Genomic DNA, 14,614 nt, shown 5'->3' with positions numbered 1-14,614 from the left:
AAGGCAGACGCTTAACTGCTGTGCCACCCAGGCGCCCCTAAATCAAAAGTTCTAGTACCATATATTTTAAAGTTGCTGAGAGTAGATCTTAAATATTCTTATCACGAGAAAGAAATTTGTCACGAGGAGAGGTAGTGATGTTAACTAAACTTACTGTGGTAATCGTGGCACGATATATACATGTATCAAATCATTATGTTGGGCACCTTCAACTTACACAGTGTTATAACTGATATGTCAATTGATATGTCAATTATCTCTTAATAAAACTGAGGGAGTGGCAGGGGAGTTCTGGCAAGCCTAGAAAGAAGCGGAAGTAGGTTCAAAGAAAGTGCTGGCAGTTCAGCAGCTATCTTGGGAGCCAGAAGGGAAGGCCCAGGCAGCTTTCTCTCCACATCACTCTGGTGTGGAGCATTCCCCCGTTTCTCTAGGCCTGTCTGCTCCATAGACCTCCCATAGTTCAGCTTCCTGAGCTCCTCCAAAACTTCACCTTGGAAATATATTTAACTAACTCTATCTGCCCATTAAGCCTATGTGACCTTGTAGGTCCGGGAAAAAAAACAAAAAACAAATAAACAAAACTAGCTACAGACTCCTAGCTCTTGGTCCAAATTGTCAGTGAATTCCCTGCTTTTGAGATAGGTGCTGGTTTGGTCCTCTCCGGGTGGTAGGGAAACATGCCCACTGGGGGCCATGAGAGAGAGCAGTTTCTCTAGGAACTGATTTGACATGTCTACCCGAGGAGAGAGAAGGGAAAGGCAACTCTAGAGAAGACAGTTTCATGGCTCCACACAAATCTCATTGGTTTCTTCGCTTCTTTCTTTCACGTGGCAGCCCAAATATCTTCCTGTGTGAACATCTCCTTTGAAAAGGCGGCTATAATCAGGTAGGCTGGGTGGGACGAGCTAGCGGAAGGTAGATGGCCAGGATGGAGAAGTGTACGATTTGGGGCTGGAGGGGAGGAGGGGGGTGATGAACGCTATTTATTGCTCAAGACCAAATCTAGGGAAATAAAGTTTCATTGCCAAGTCCAAAGGTCAGGGGCAGTGGAAAATCGGGACAAAGCCAAGGTCAGGAGCCAGCAGAACTAAAAAAAAAATAAAAAATAAAATAAAATAAAAAAGGAACAGGCCGGGGAAGAAGACCAGGCGGTACATGTGGATGCTGAGAAGAAGCTGGCAACAAGACAAGCTTCACTGCTCTTAATGCAGGCTCTACACAGAAGGGTCACAACGAGGAAGACCGAACTTTCCCAGGCTGAAAGCCCTATCACCAACAGAAAAGAGGAGAAGCCAGTGTTTCTTAACCCAAGTCCATCATCTCCATAACACAAGATTGTGTGCTTTTGCGCGTTTTTCTGATACTGTTAAAGGGAACAGCGCCCCCACGAGGGTTATATTAAGGTTTGACTCTGGTCGTCCCACGAGGAGGATCACTGTGGGCTCTCCCGTCTTGTCATAGGCCTCGAGCGGCCCAAGGCCTCGGCCACCCGAGAGCGAGCGGAATCCCTCCGCCTCGCGTGCCCCCAGGGGCTCGCTGCGCCGCGGCTGCAAGCTGAGCTAATTCCCCCGGGGAGAAAGAGTTAGAGTTAAGCCAGCGGTGGAGGATGGACACACTCGCGGAGGGACGAATTAAAAGAGGGGGAGTGTGATTGGTGCCCCCCCCCCCCGAGCACTGTAGGCGCTACCCTAATGCGGCCATTGACCGGCTCAAAGATTAGCATGAGACTGGCCCGCTTCTTCATAATCCGCCTGTTCTGTCGTACGGCTAGAGGGGTCCGGCTGGAGTCCCAGCGCCCGCGCCCGGCTCCGCCTTCTAGCCTTTGTCCCACCTCCTCCAGGGCCGTGCAACCGCGCCCCCCAGCGCCAGCTTTGGCTCCCCGGCAGCGGCGCAGAGCCCCGCCCCCAGCCCGCCCCTCGGGGGCTGCGGCGCGCAGGCGTGACGTGGCGCGTGTCGACGTCTGCGCGCGCCGAGACGGAAGAGGCGCGGGCCGGGAAAGGAGCGGGCCGGCGGTGCGGCGCGTCCGTCCCCATGGCGCTATGGCGCGGCTCTGCGTACGCCGGCTTCCTGGCGCTGGCGGTGGGCTGTGTCCTCCTGCTGGAGCCGCAGCTGCCCGGCTCGGCGCTTCGCTCGCTGTGGAGCTCGCTGCAGCTGGCGCCCGCGCCCGCGGGACCCAGCTCCCCTGAGGGCCGCTTGGCGGCCGCCTGGGACGCGCTCATCGTACGGCCCGCCCGGCGTTGGCGCCGCGTGGCCGTGGGGTGAGTGCCTGCGGGGCCTGCGTCTCTGGGTCTCTCCAGGAGGTGCGGATGCTCCGGGCCTCCGAGGGCCGCCTTGGCGGAGTTCGGGCGGCTGGGGAGCTGGGAGGTAGAGCCGCTCGGAAACGGGTTCCTAGACGTCGCCCAGGAGGCTCCTCGGCGCTGGTGTCCACGCTGCCTCCTTGGCGAGAAGCGTCGGATATCTGGGACCAGCCCTGTTTGTCACTGCTGCTCGGACTCAGCAGACTGCTTTTTCCTCTTGCCGGGTCTCTGCGCCCTTCTCTCATCTCGATGGGACCAGCCTAATAGCCTTTTGCAAATCCCGCGCAGCCTGACACCCTCATGTGCCAGTCTCCTTCATTCCTGTTTCGGCTCTTTTGGCGACTGCCTTTTTGCTGTCAAAGACACTTGGTCTTACCAGTTTGAGGACACTCACCCTCTTCTGAACTTCGTGAGTGAGTGGTGTGGTCACTACCTTTAGCTACCGACTTTTCTCCCTTGTTTCTCCTTTCTTAACACCGTGGTCTGGGAGACCACCACTCTACTGAAACTACTTTCTCAAAGCTCTCTGGTGACTTGTTAATTTTCAATTCAGCTGCCCTTTTTTTAGTCTTCGTTGTCAATTCCCTACAGTCTTCCACGCCCTAAACATGCCCTTTTCTTTGCAACTCTTCTTCCCCTGATTTCAGTGATGTTGCATATTTACGGTTCTCCCAACTCACAGTGCCTCCTTTCTTTGTATTTCTCATTGTTCCCTTCACACTAACTTTAAACCCTGTCACAGTTCGACTTAAATATCTTGCCATCACCTCCGAAGCACCATACAAAAGCAGACCTTCTACAAAGTACTCTGCTAGTTTTTGTGAGGGGGGGTAAGGGTAAGGTAGAGCAAAGTTACCCTGAAGATTAAACGAAATAATTGTGTAGTCTTGCATGGTGTCTTCTGTAAAGAGCAGGCAAATGTTAGTATTTTGTTTAATATTTATTTTAAGTAATCTCTACACCCAGTGTGGGGCTCAAACTTGACCCTGAGATCAAGAGTTGCATGCTTCATGTACTGAGCCGGCCAGGCACACCGTAGTACTTTTTTTTTAATCAGCATATCTTTTCTTCAGATATAACTCCTTTTACCTCTTCTTTCAAGTTCAGGCCCTTTCACCCACTTCCTTATCAGTTTCGTTCTTTTTTTTTTTTTTTTTTTTTTAAGATTTTATTTATTTTGAGAGAATGTGCAGAGACACAAGGGGGGGGGTGCGCAGAAGCTGAAAGAGAATCTCAAGCAGACTCCACGCTGAGTGCAGAGCCCAGTATGGGGCTTGATCTCACAATCCTGAGATCATGACCTGAGCTGAAATCAGGAGTCAGATGCTTTATGGACTGAGCCACCCAGGCACCCCTCCTTCTCAGTTTCTTAAGTGTCCTCCCTGGCTTTATGCACATTCAGCAAATATCAGCAACTACATGGTATGTGTCAGGTCTGTGCTAAGTTCTGAGGATGCAGAAATGGGTGAAGCAAGGTCCCGGCCTCATTTGTTAAAAACAGATATATTCGTTATTAGTGTTCGGGCTGACATGACAGAATACCACAGGCTGGGTGGCTTAAACAGCAGGAATTTTCTCATGGTTCTAGAGGCTGATAGTCTCAGGTCAAGATCCTGACTTGCAGATGGCCACCTTTTCGCCACGTACCCATATGGACTTTTCTCTGTGCATGCACACTCCTGGTGTCTCTTCCTCTTACTATATGGACCTTAGTTCTCTTGGATGATGGACTCATTTAACCTTAATTATCTCTTTAAATAGTCCCTGTGTCCAAAAACAGTCATGTTTGTGGTTAGGGCTTCAACATATGAATTGATGGGGGACAGGGGCACACAGTGCTGTGGATAACAATTAGGAAAAGTGCTTTTGCAGAACTCGTGGTTTAAAAAAAAAAGGTAGCCTTGTGTCCCAAAGGATTACTAATTCTTCCCAGGATGAGGTTCTGGAAAAATCTCTATCTGAGAAGGTGATGTTCCATTTAGTGCTACATCACAAATCACCCCAAAACTTGGCAGCTTGAAACATGGTCATTTTATTATCTCTTATGATTCTGAGGCTTGATTAGTCTGTGCTAGGCAGTTCTGACTTGACGTCTCATGCAGTTTCAGTCAGATGGTGCCTGGGACTGGGATCATATTAAAGGTTGATCGTGGTTGTCCACTACAGCTCCGTAGCTCTCTCGCAGCAGGGTAAGAAGACAGAATGTCCTGATGACCAGGCAGAAGCCTTAATGCCTTTTATGACCTAATCTTAATAGCACATAGCATCACTTCTACCGCAGTCCCAGGTCCCAGGTGCAGCTGGTTTCAAGTGGATGGGACTCAGAACACGCTTTGATGGGAAGGGTGTCAGTGTCACATTGTAAACAGAACATGTGGGATAGAGCATCTTGTGTTCATCTTGGGAAATATATTCTGCTGTAGTGACTTGGCATGGGGTAGGCCCTGGAGAAGAGATGGAATTTCTTCACCCAGGGGTGAGGGAATAAGTCCACCTAGGCAGAGTGAACCAAATGTGAAACACGTAGTTGAGAAACAGCAAGTTAGCCCTGTTTTGAGGGCAAGGAACTTCTGGCAGAGAGATGTCAGTAAATGATGCTGAGAAGGGCCCTTTATACCAGGGTAGGTGGTAGGAAAGCAGTAAAGGTTTATAAGCAGGTAAATGAGGCTAAGTTCTTTTTGAGAATAACTAGTGGGAATGTAAAGGGTGGGTTTGAGAAGTGGTTCTAACCCGTTTGACAGTTTTACATCATTTGTGTGGGTAACAGACACACACTGGTAACATTTTTCATTACCCAAAAGGATTTTTAGCCTAAAGATGGGGATATGCAAGGGGTGGGTGAGAGAAGTTACAGTAAGTGTACCGGAAGCTCATTTGGGGGCACGGGGTGTTGTGGTTTACCTTCCTAGAAGGACACACACACGTATCCACTTACACTCTCTCGCAATATACAATTTAGTATGGTTCATAAGACGGAAGGTCTTGAGATCCTGACCCTAGTTAAGAGGCGATTTCAGGGTCTGGGTGAGGGAGAAAAGAGCCTTTTTTCATCAGCCGTGCGAGTTGCTCATAGGTTGAATGTGGTAAAGAAAGGCGGTCCAAAATGGCAAGTTTTTAGCATCGGGTATCTGCTAACAACCTTAAGTAGGTAGATACAAATATCGTCATCCAGTTTTTACAGATAAACCAAAGCTTAGAAGTATTGATTGGCCCAAGATTACACAGCTGTCAAGTACCAGAGGCACAAGGTAAGCCTGCTCCTGTGTTCATGCCACAGTGTTGCGGTAAGGGAGATTGAGAAAAAGGAACACGTTTGTGTTGGAAGATAGCGGGTTGGATTTCAGAGGAGGGGCAGCGTGCTTGCTTGTGGGATTTCAAATGAAGCGGAGCCAGCCGCCGACAGGCTGAAGTTTAGTAGATATCGAGGAGCAGGCTTGCAGGCTTCGAAGATGCCAGTAGTTAGGTCGAGGTCAGAGAGTGTATGCGATCACACCAGAAGAGAACAAGAAAGGAAGGTGAATGGCAAGGGTGGAATTGTGGGAGGCACCAGTGTGTAAGGGGCTGGTGGAAAGGACCCGGAGAAGTAAAGGATAGGAGCGCGCTACCACATCTTTCTAAGATGTGCCACCCGCCTGCTTTAAAATCGGACTTTGGTGCGGAAGACCCATCGGGTGAATGAAGAACCTAATGTTCGTTCCCCAGTACCTGGCTTCACCCTCACCTTTGAAACCTACCTTACTCTACTCCTCTGTTTAACTCTCCATTCTAACTAGATCAACATTCTTATCGTATCCGGACACACAGTTAACCCCTTCATCTGCATCTTCGCTTCTGCGTGCTCTCAGGGAGGGCTTCAGTATCAGAGAAATCTGGGTTGCAATTTAGGCTCTTCCAGTTGTGGCCTTTGGAATGGTAGTCAACCCCCAGTTTCAACTTTTCTCAGCTGAAAGCAGAGTGACTACTTCCCTGTCTTACCACGTTTTGCAAATTGGTGTGGTCTGTCTGAAAATGCCTGCCTTATATTCATTGCTTCATAAATACCAGGCTTCTTTCTCTGCCCAGAGCGCCATCCAGAGTTCAGCCCAGGGTCCGTTTCCCCTTCCCCTTTGGATTTCTCTTCTCTGTAGTTCTGCATCTTCTTTTTTTTTTTTTTTTAAGATTTTATTTATTTGACAGAGACACAGCAAGAGAGGGAACACAAGCAGGGGGAGTGGGAGAGGAAGAAACAGGCTTCCTGCCAAGGAGGGAGCCCAATGCAGGGCTAGATCCCAGGACCCCGGGATCATGACCTGAGCCAAAGGCAGATGCTTAATGACTGAGCCACCCAGGCGCCCCTCTGTAATTCTGCATCTTATGGTGATTATGATTACCTGTTGCAGTATCTTAGGTATAGTATTCAAAAGCTAGGAAGAACCTAAGGAAACATTTTACAGATAGTGAAATAGAAGGGAGGTGATGAGAACCACCATCCTTGCCTTTAAAGAACTTGCAGTCTAGAAGGGGAACTGTGCCCCCTCCCCCCACCCCCCAAGAGCCTCTGGCAGTACGCCTGGAAGCCCAGGCTCCCCTACCCTTCCAGCCCTTCCTCTTGTTTGGACATTCAGCGTGTGTCGCCTTTCTTTATTTTCAGTTATTTCATCTGTGTCTTCGTTTTCTCTAAACTCACATTATAATCTTTTATACAATTCTTACTCAACTGTGAAATTCTGCCTAAAGTCAAGTGAGCATAATTTTGTCTTCTGGTTCTTTCGCTCCCTCCCTCCCTTTAATTCCCCTGAGAATAAAGCACCGTAGGTAATGTGCTTGATTACATTTTCGGATGCTACTGAATTGAGGTAAGAGCAGAGGAAGAGTCTTGCTCTGGTTAAAGTGTAACTAGAAAGCACATGGAGAGGTTCTTAGTGTGGTATCTGGCACGTAGATGTTCAGTGATCTTTTTATTATTAAAAGCTACTGAATAAAATTTTTTCCTTTGTAAGATTTTTTTTCCCTTAGTATTCATGACATGATGAAGGGAGGGGTGGAAAATGTTCCTATGGTAGTTACATATTTTTAACTCAAAATTCTGTTGCGTTTTGTCTTGTGTTGCAAAATATGTTGAACGTTGTTCCTTTTGGTTATGGGGGTGTTTTGGTTTTGTCTTGTTTTGTAACTTCTACAAACTTCCTCCATTCTCCTCTTTAAAGAATCAGCCCGTGTTCAGGGTCTCACCATATCACTGGAGATGAAGGCGATGTGTTTGTGCAAGCTGCTATTTTCAAATGTGGGTGGGCATCCCTCAGTGTCTGAACTTCTGCTCTCCAGACTCAGGACCCAAATCCATGGGAAAACATTTTCTAGATAGGGTTGTTGGGTGGAAATAGTGTCTCTCACTATCCAAACTTGCGCTGTCTGAAACTCGGGAGCCTACTTGAATCTGAGGGCCAGGGAGAGTATTCCTATTATGAGTCTGCCCTTTAGACAGCTAATATTACATCCAGTAGAAATAAAGAACACCCTGTATGAGGTGGAATTGAGACCAGTTTAAAAGGTATGCTTGGTTTATGATCAGTAGGGCTGTGAAAGGAATGTATTCTAAACATCATGAAGCACCTGCCATGTGAATGTCGATGTGTTTTATGCACAGAAAAGCATAGTAACTCTTAGATTATGCCTTTCCAATTGACCAGAGTGTATATGTATCTTCGTTTTAAAAGAATAAGAAAATTTGAGTATTTAAATGCTGTTTGGGGGGGCAAAAATCTTTTTAAAAGCACGGGATCCATAGAGGAAAAATTAAAGAATCCTTATGATGTGGGTGCAGTCAATTTGTGTCACTAGGAGAGATGTGTCTCTTCCTTGCTCTTGTAAACCATGCTTGAGTGATGTCTAGCCTCCATACGAACCTTTTAAAAATTGTATTTTTTGGGGGGGGGGGTGCCTGGGTAGCGCAGTGGTTAAGCGTCTGCCTTCGGCTCAGGACGTGATCCCAGCGTTCGGGGATCGAGCCCCACATCAGGCTCCTCCACTAAGAGCCTGCTTCTTCCTCTCCCACTCCCCCTACTTGTGTTCCCTCTCTCGCTGGCTGGCTGTCTGTCAAATAAATAAATAAAATCTTTAAAAAAAAATTGTATTGTTTTTTAATTACAAAAGTAATACATGCTTTTGAAAATCAGAAATACATCTAGTGAAAAATAAAATTCCTCTCCCTTGCCCAGTCTCATTCTTCTTAGAGTCTACCACCATTAATAAATTCGTGTGTTAATTTCCAGATCAAGAGATTTTTTTTTTTTTAAGATTTTTTTATTTATTTGACAGAGAGCGAGGCAGTGAGAGAGGGAACACAAGCAGGGGGAGTGGGAGAGGGAGAAGCAGGCTTCCCGCTAAGTAGGGAGCCTGATGCGGGGCTCAGTCCCAGAACGCTGGGATCATGACCTGAGCCGAAGGCAGGTACTTAACGACTGAGCCACCCAGGCACTTCCAAGAGATTTTTTTTTTTTTTTAAGAGACTAAAAGGGAAGCATTGTAGCTATATTCTACACTAGAATCCAGTCCTTTGGGCCTTCTTTATTGATGAGTATACTTTCTGCTTTCAAGCTGCTCAGAATTACCCTGGAAGCCCAGCTGTCCTTATCACCAGGAGCTATTTGTTGGCCTGCTGTGAGCCTTGGCCATCTCACAGGCTTTGAGCTGCCTGTGTGGTCGTCTAGCCCCACTGGCAAGAATGACATCCCCAGTAGGCAGAGGCAGGAATAAAGGTGACTGTGGGGTAGGGGGCAGGAAATCCTCCTCTAGGTACCCAAATTATTCGACCCTTCTCTTTTAAGGGATGGCTTTTAGCAAAGTAACATTAAAAATATAAACCAGGACTTTTCTGTGCACACCATAGAGGCCATGCCAGACAACCATAGTGCTTTATAATTTGATTCCAGAGCCAACCAGGTGGTGCAGCATTGGCTTCTTACAAGCCCTTTAAAGGTCATGGATTGGTCCAGTGAATACCTGGCAAGTGATGAATGTTACCAGACTGCAGATGTGCCTCAGTGTTTAAGGCACCACTTAACTCTTGAAGAGTTTGAGCTAGGAGTATTTAGACATTAGGTAGTGTATCTTACCACCATCCTAATGTGTCTTTGGGGGTAAGGTATCTGATACTTGGCTTTTGACCAAAACTTATATTTTGCTTACTTTGCACTAAGCAGTGTTCCTAAGCATATATTAACTTAATCTTCAAAACAGCTCGATGAGTCAAACACCCGTATTACACCATTTTATAAATGAGGAAACTGAGAACCGGAAATTAAAGTGACTTGCCCAAGTCACAAAGCCAGGAGGAATCCAGCCAGTGTGGCTCTGCCAGCATTTTCTCAGAAATGCTGTATTTGTGTTATCATGATAGCTTTGTTCTGAAATGCTGAGCACCTGTTTTCTCTTTGTAGCTAGCGTAAAAGTTTGCCATCCTGGGATCGCCTGGCTGGCTCAGTTGGTTAAGCGTCTGCCTTCAGCTCGGGTCATGATCCCAGAGTCCTGGGATCAAGTCCCACATCGGGCTCCCTGCTCAGCATCTCTCTCTCTCTCACACAAATAAATAAATCTTTAAGGAAAAAACTAAGTTTGCCATCCTGTTGGAAAGAGTCCTGTGTTCTGATCCTAAGACGTATGTCCAGATAAAGGAACCTTCTTCCCGCCATATGCTATTTATTTCCCAGTTCAGATTTCAGATCCACCTCCTCGGTTTTTCTGTTTGAACACAGTTTGTGGAAACATTTCTCTGTTGTTCACACCGGCTGCCCCGGTGCTTCTGCTTCCTTCTTTCACGCTGACTCTTCCCTCCTTCCTTCCAGAGTCAATGCCTGTGTGGATGTAGTGCTCTCAGGGGTGAAGCTCTTGCAGGCGCTTGGCCGGAGTCCTGGGAATGGGAAAGATCACACCATTCTGCATTCAAGGAATGATCTGGAAGAAGCTTTCGTTCACTTCATGGGGAAGGGAGCCGCAGCTGAGCGCTTCTTTAGCGATAAGGAGGCTTTCCGTGACGTTGCCCAGATTGCATCAGAGCTCCCAGGAGCGCAGGTCTGTTTGGTTCACCAGCAATAAATCAAGATAAGGTGGGGAAAGGTATCTTTCTGTAAGATTCCTAGAAGCAACCAAGCAGCTTTTCCTCTAGGCTCTCTGGAGGGTGATTGTTGGGAATCCAGTTGTGCGGTGTTTTCCCTTTCTGTCAAACTGTGTATCTGAACTTCCATTAACTCTGCTGTTTCTAGTCCATTCAATTCAGCCAACATTTATGAAGCATAGGTACTAAAATTTTGGTTCTAGTTCATCCATCAAATTGTTCTTTTTTTCATATTACCCAAGGTGAAGGTAGGAAAGATGCCTACTCTTGTTTGGATATTGCTTGTGGCTGATAACATGGAATAATCATAGCATGGCTGAGTCCTTCCTGAGCAGGAGAGTAAGGCCAAACACACAAAGCACTCGTAGCTTTTGCATGGGTAAGGGAGTCCTGGGTCCTCCCCTCTGCTCTGGTGGCCCAGAGCCAGCTTCCTTACCTCAGCATTACTGATGCTTTGGGTTGGATAATTCTTGTCGTAGCAGCTGTCCTGCGCATGGCGAGATGGTCAGCAGCATCTCTCGCACCTGCCCACTGGATGACAGACAGCAGCACTCCCCTCCTTCCCTCGTTGTGACAGTTAAAAATGTCTCCAGACGTGGTCAGTTGTTTTCAGGGCTGGGGAGAGGAGGGCAGCAAAATCACATTGGTTGAGAAGCGCTGGTCTAGATCAGTGGTTCTCAGACCTAAAACACAAAGTCACTTGGGGTGGGGGGCAGTTATTGAAACAGATTCCTGGGCCCTGCTCCCAGAGTTTCTGATTCAGCAGATGTAGGGTAGGACTCGAGAATTTATTTCCCTTCTAGAAGGGAATACATTGATGCTCTTGTTCTGAGGACCTTGTTTTGAGAACCCCTGGTTTACGGGGTAGAACCTGTCAGGCCTAGGGCTCCTGAGGCCCATGTGGTCATAAACAAAGCCTTGGGGCCCACATGGTCCAGATATTTTCTTGAGGTTCACATAGAGTAAGAGGCAGTGCTGGCTGGAGAACCTAGGCCCTCACCCTAGCATACTTGCTGCTACACATGCCGCCATGCCTCTTGAGACTGAATTTTAATTGTTTATTTCAGCGTCTCTCCACCCCCCCCCCCCCCAGTTCTCCCTACTCACCTAAAAGCTTCCCTTGGCTAGTCACCCTAGTCTGGATGTGGTTCTTGCTGGGGAGCTCTTAATGCCATTTTTAATTGGTACCTTTCACAGGCCATTCTTTATGGCCACTTTTATTTTGAGAACTTTTAAGGTTTTGAAGTTCTTTTTGCTTTTGAAGCTTCCCATTTGAACATTAGAAGTGGGCACGGGCGTTACCCGGCTGAGTTTGTAAAGCAGACAGCAAGCTGTTAAAATGTCAGCTGCAGTCATTTTTACAGCCGAGCTCACTAGTGAGATTCTGATCTCTTAGGAAAGAATCTCAATAGTTCTAACATGGTGACAAGTCTGCTGCTAAAAGTCTTTATGATCATAGTATTTGAACCATTAATTCAATTTCTATTCTCTTCTGCCTTGATCCTGCCTTTTGTTTTATAATGCAAAAAAATAAAAAGTTTTTCTATAAACACTTCACCTAGCTTTTTGATTGTCCAAGTTATTTCTTAAAATTATGAGACCTGAAATGCTCTCCCTACCTTCCATGAGGGCAACACTTCACTTGGTGTCTTTTCAAACTCCCTTAAACTAGAAGCAGATTGATAAAATAGTAGTTAATAACTATTACATAAAAAACCTAAAATCCACTTCATAGAATCTTAATATTTTCCCCCCAAGATTTTTAGTACGTTCTTCTGGCCATCATAGTCAAATAAAAATTCATGCTAACATGTGAAAAGACCAAATTTTAGCCTCTATATCACAAAAAGCTTTAAATTGACCTACAGGAAGCAGTTACTGTTTACCTGAACCTGGAGGTTGGTCAGTACAAAGCTTAGGATGAAAGCGGTGTCTAGAACCTAGAATTGAATTTAGTCTGTGCCTTGCATGTGGCCGAGGCCTAGAAGGCGAGATGGTGGCGGTCCATTCGGGCAAGAGTACGGGTTAGGCTTCTCAGTTTTCGTAATGGAGCATCAGCTTTATCCCCTGCCTGTCAGGTGTCCGAAGCACATGACTCCATCCTTAGTCAGCAGCACGGAATCCCAGCCTTGAGTTGTCTGCCTCTCCAGCGCCAGGTCTGCAGCTGAAAGAGGCAGTGTTGAGGGGACACCGTTCTACATTAGGACCCATTGCACTTAGCTCGCTCCCAGGAAAGCCTTTGTATTTTCTAACACATCTTTCTCGAAATTTAGCAACAAACATTCACTGAGCACTTACTGTAGGAAGACAGCCAGCCCTGCCCTGATGGAACTAGTCGTGTACCCAGATGACAGTAGTCCAGGTGGACCAGGGCTCTAGCGGGTTCCAGTATAGAGGTAGCAAGGGATGTGTAATCCTGTCTGGGGGGGTGGCTGTGGAGGCTGAGGTGGCAGTGGGGAAAGGGACGCAGGCATGGTAGAGGAGTGAGTGCAGCTGATTCTTGAGAAGGAAGCGGGGATTTCCCAGTGCATGAGAAGGGCCAGGCATCTGAAAGAGAGGAACAGCATGTGCTGAAAAGCCCAAAAACAGAAGAAGACAGGCTCAGAGAGCTGCAGGCGTGGCATGGGAGGGAAGTGCAGGTGTGGAGGGTAGAAAAGAGCAGGGGGTGGGGGGCAGATAGGGAAAGGCCTGTGTGCCTCACTTATGAGTGGGAGTTCAGTTCATTGTAGTATCTATTGAATGATTTTTAGGAGAGAAACACAACCATACACTCATTTTAGTAGGACTGTGGCGCAGAAGATAAGATCTGTCCACATTTTTCATGTTTCCTTTATCTCTTCTGGCTTCCTGGAAGCTCAAGGCCAGATTAGATCTACAGTTAAGGCAGTTATACTAATTTTCATGGTTAGCATATTTGGTTTTTTTCACCTTTGCTTATAATTCATTGTCTGTTAACCTAGGTTAATGATTTTATTAAAACTTCGTCTGTGTGTCATTGTTGTAACGCAGCCTGAAATTTTTGGGGGAAAAAAAAAAAGGACTATAAATTCAATAAATTAAAAAATTACTAAGCTTAGGTAACATGGTTTGCTTTACTGTCTAATAACTTTGAACTATCTTACAGCACTATGTAGGAGGAAATGCAGCTTTAATTGGACAGAAATTTGCAGCCAACTCAGATTTAAAGGTAGGTCAAATTTCCAGATTAAAACCTATCTTTCACTAGTGTTTGAATAATTTTGGGAGCAAGAATAAATACTCATGGACCACCTCGTGTGTGCCAGACCCTAGGTCTGTTGTTAGGAGGCAATATAGTAGTAGTGGGACAGTTGTAACAGCTCTTGCTTCCTCAGTGCTTACTGTGTGCGGGACAGTGCTTTACGTAGATGAGCTCAGTTCGTCCTGGCCACAGCTGAGGCCGGTTGGTGCTGTGGTTGGTACTGTAATTGTCTTGCTTTCCACATGAAGCTTGAGGCGTAGAGAGGGTCATAGCTAATCAGAAATGGAACTATTCTGACCTAGGACCCTAGCACCCACATTCTTAAATACTGTGTTACGTGACGGTTAAGAGGATGTGGCCTGTGGAATCAGTACCTAGGACTGGGAAGCACGTGGTAATGAGAGAAAACATGGTTGGTTGTATTGATGAGCCTGGATCCAGAGCGTTGGAAAGTGAAGGCCTCTAGGTGGAGGGCGGGGGGGCGGGGGGGTTCTTCAAGTCTTAAACCATTTGGTTTAAACAGAGTTAAAAATTACTGCTACATTCAAAATAACATGTGAGTAAGAAGGTTCTCTGCTATGAGCTGAATAGGTCTGAAGGGGGAGGCCAGCAAGGAGGTTATTGCACTCGTCCTACTGTAAAATGTTTAAGGTTTGGATTAGCGCAGCCAGAGGGGAGAAGCAGATGTATCTAAAGCCTACTAGAATGGAATCACTTGAGGGGCGCCTGGGCGGCTCAGTCGGTTGAGCATCCAACTCTGGACTTCCGCTCAGGTCATGAGCTCATGGTTGCGGGATCAAGCCCCATGTTGGACTCCATGCTGGGTGTGGAGCCTGCTTGAGATTCTCTCCCTCTGCCCCACTCCCACCATGCATGTGCACGTGCACACGCTCTCTCTCAAAAAAATGAAATAGGTGGAATCGCTTGGTGCTAGACCGTGTGTGAGGACAAAGAAGATAGACTTGACAAAGATGATTCCAGAGTAAACTTGAGAAGTGCAGAATA

At 46.8% G+C, this 14,614-nt stretch overlaps 1 protein-coding gene across 2 annotated transcripts in view; it reads left to right on the top strand.

Annotated features, from left to right (window-relative positions):
- Positions 1-1,434: 1,434 nt before the first annotated feature.
- The window catches only part of ADPGK (ADP dependent glucokinase), a 34,775-nt gene continuing 21,595 nt past the window's right edge, over positions 1,435-14,614 (top strand). The window contains exons 1-3 of one of the 2 annotated variants that reach the window (XM_026478464.4): positions 1,435-2,258; positions 10,121-10,346; positions 13,514-13,576. In XM_026478464.4, coding sequence (XP_026334249.1) covers positions 2,032-2,258; positions 10,121-10,346; positions 13,514-13,576 — 516 coding nt within the window. In that variant the 5' untranslated portion in view covers positions 1,435-2,031. The remainder of the gene's footprint in view (positions 2,259-10,120; positions 10,347-13,513; positions 13,577-14,614) is intronic. The other variant, XM_026478463.4, reaches the window with a different exon arrangement.

This window comes from Ursus arctos, unplaced genomic scaffold, assembly GCF_023065955.2.
Source record: "Ursus arctos isolate Adak ecotype North America unplaced genomic scaffold, UrsArc2.0 scaffold_28, whole genome shotgun sequence".
NCBI classification, from domain to species: domain Eukaryota; kingdom Metazoa; phylum Chordata; class Mammalia; order Carnivora; family Ursidae; genus Ursus; species Ursus arctos.
This window is presented reverse-complemented; position numbering and strand designations above follow the sequence as displayed.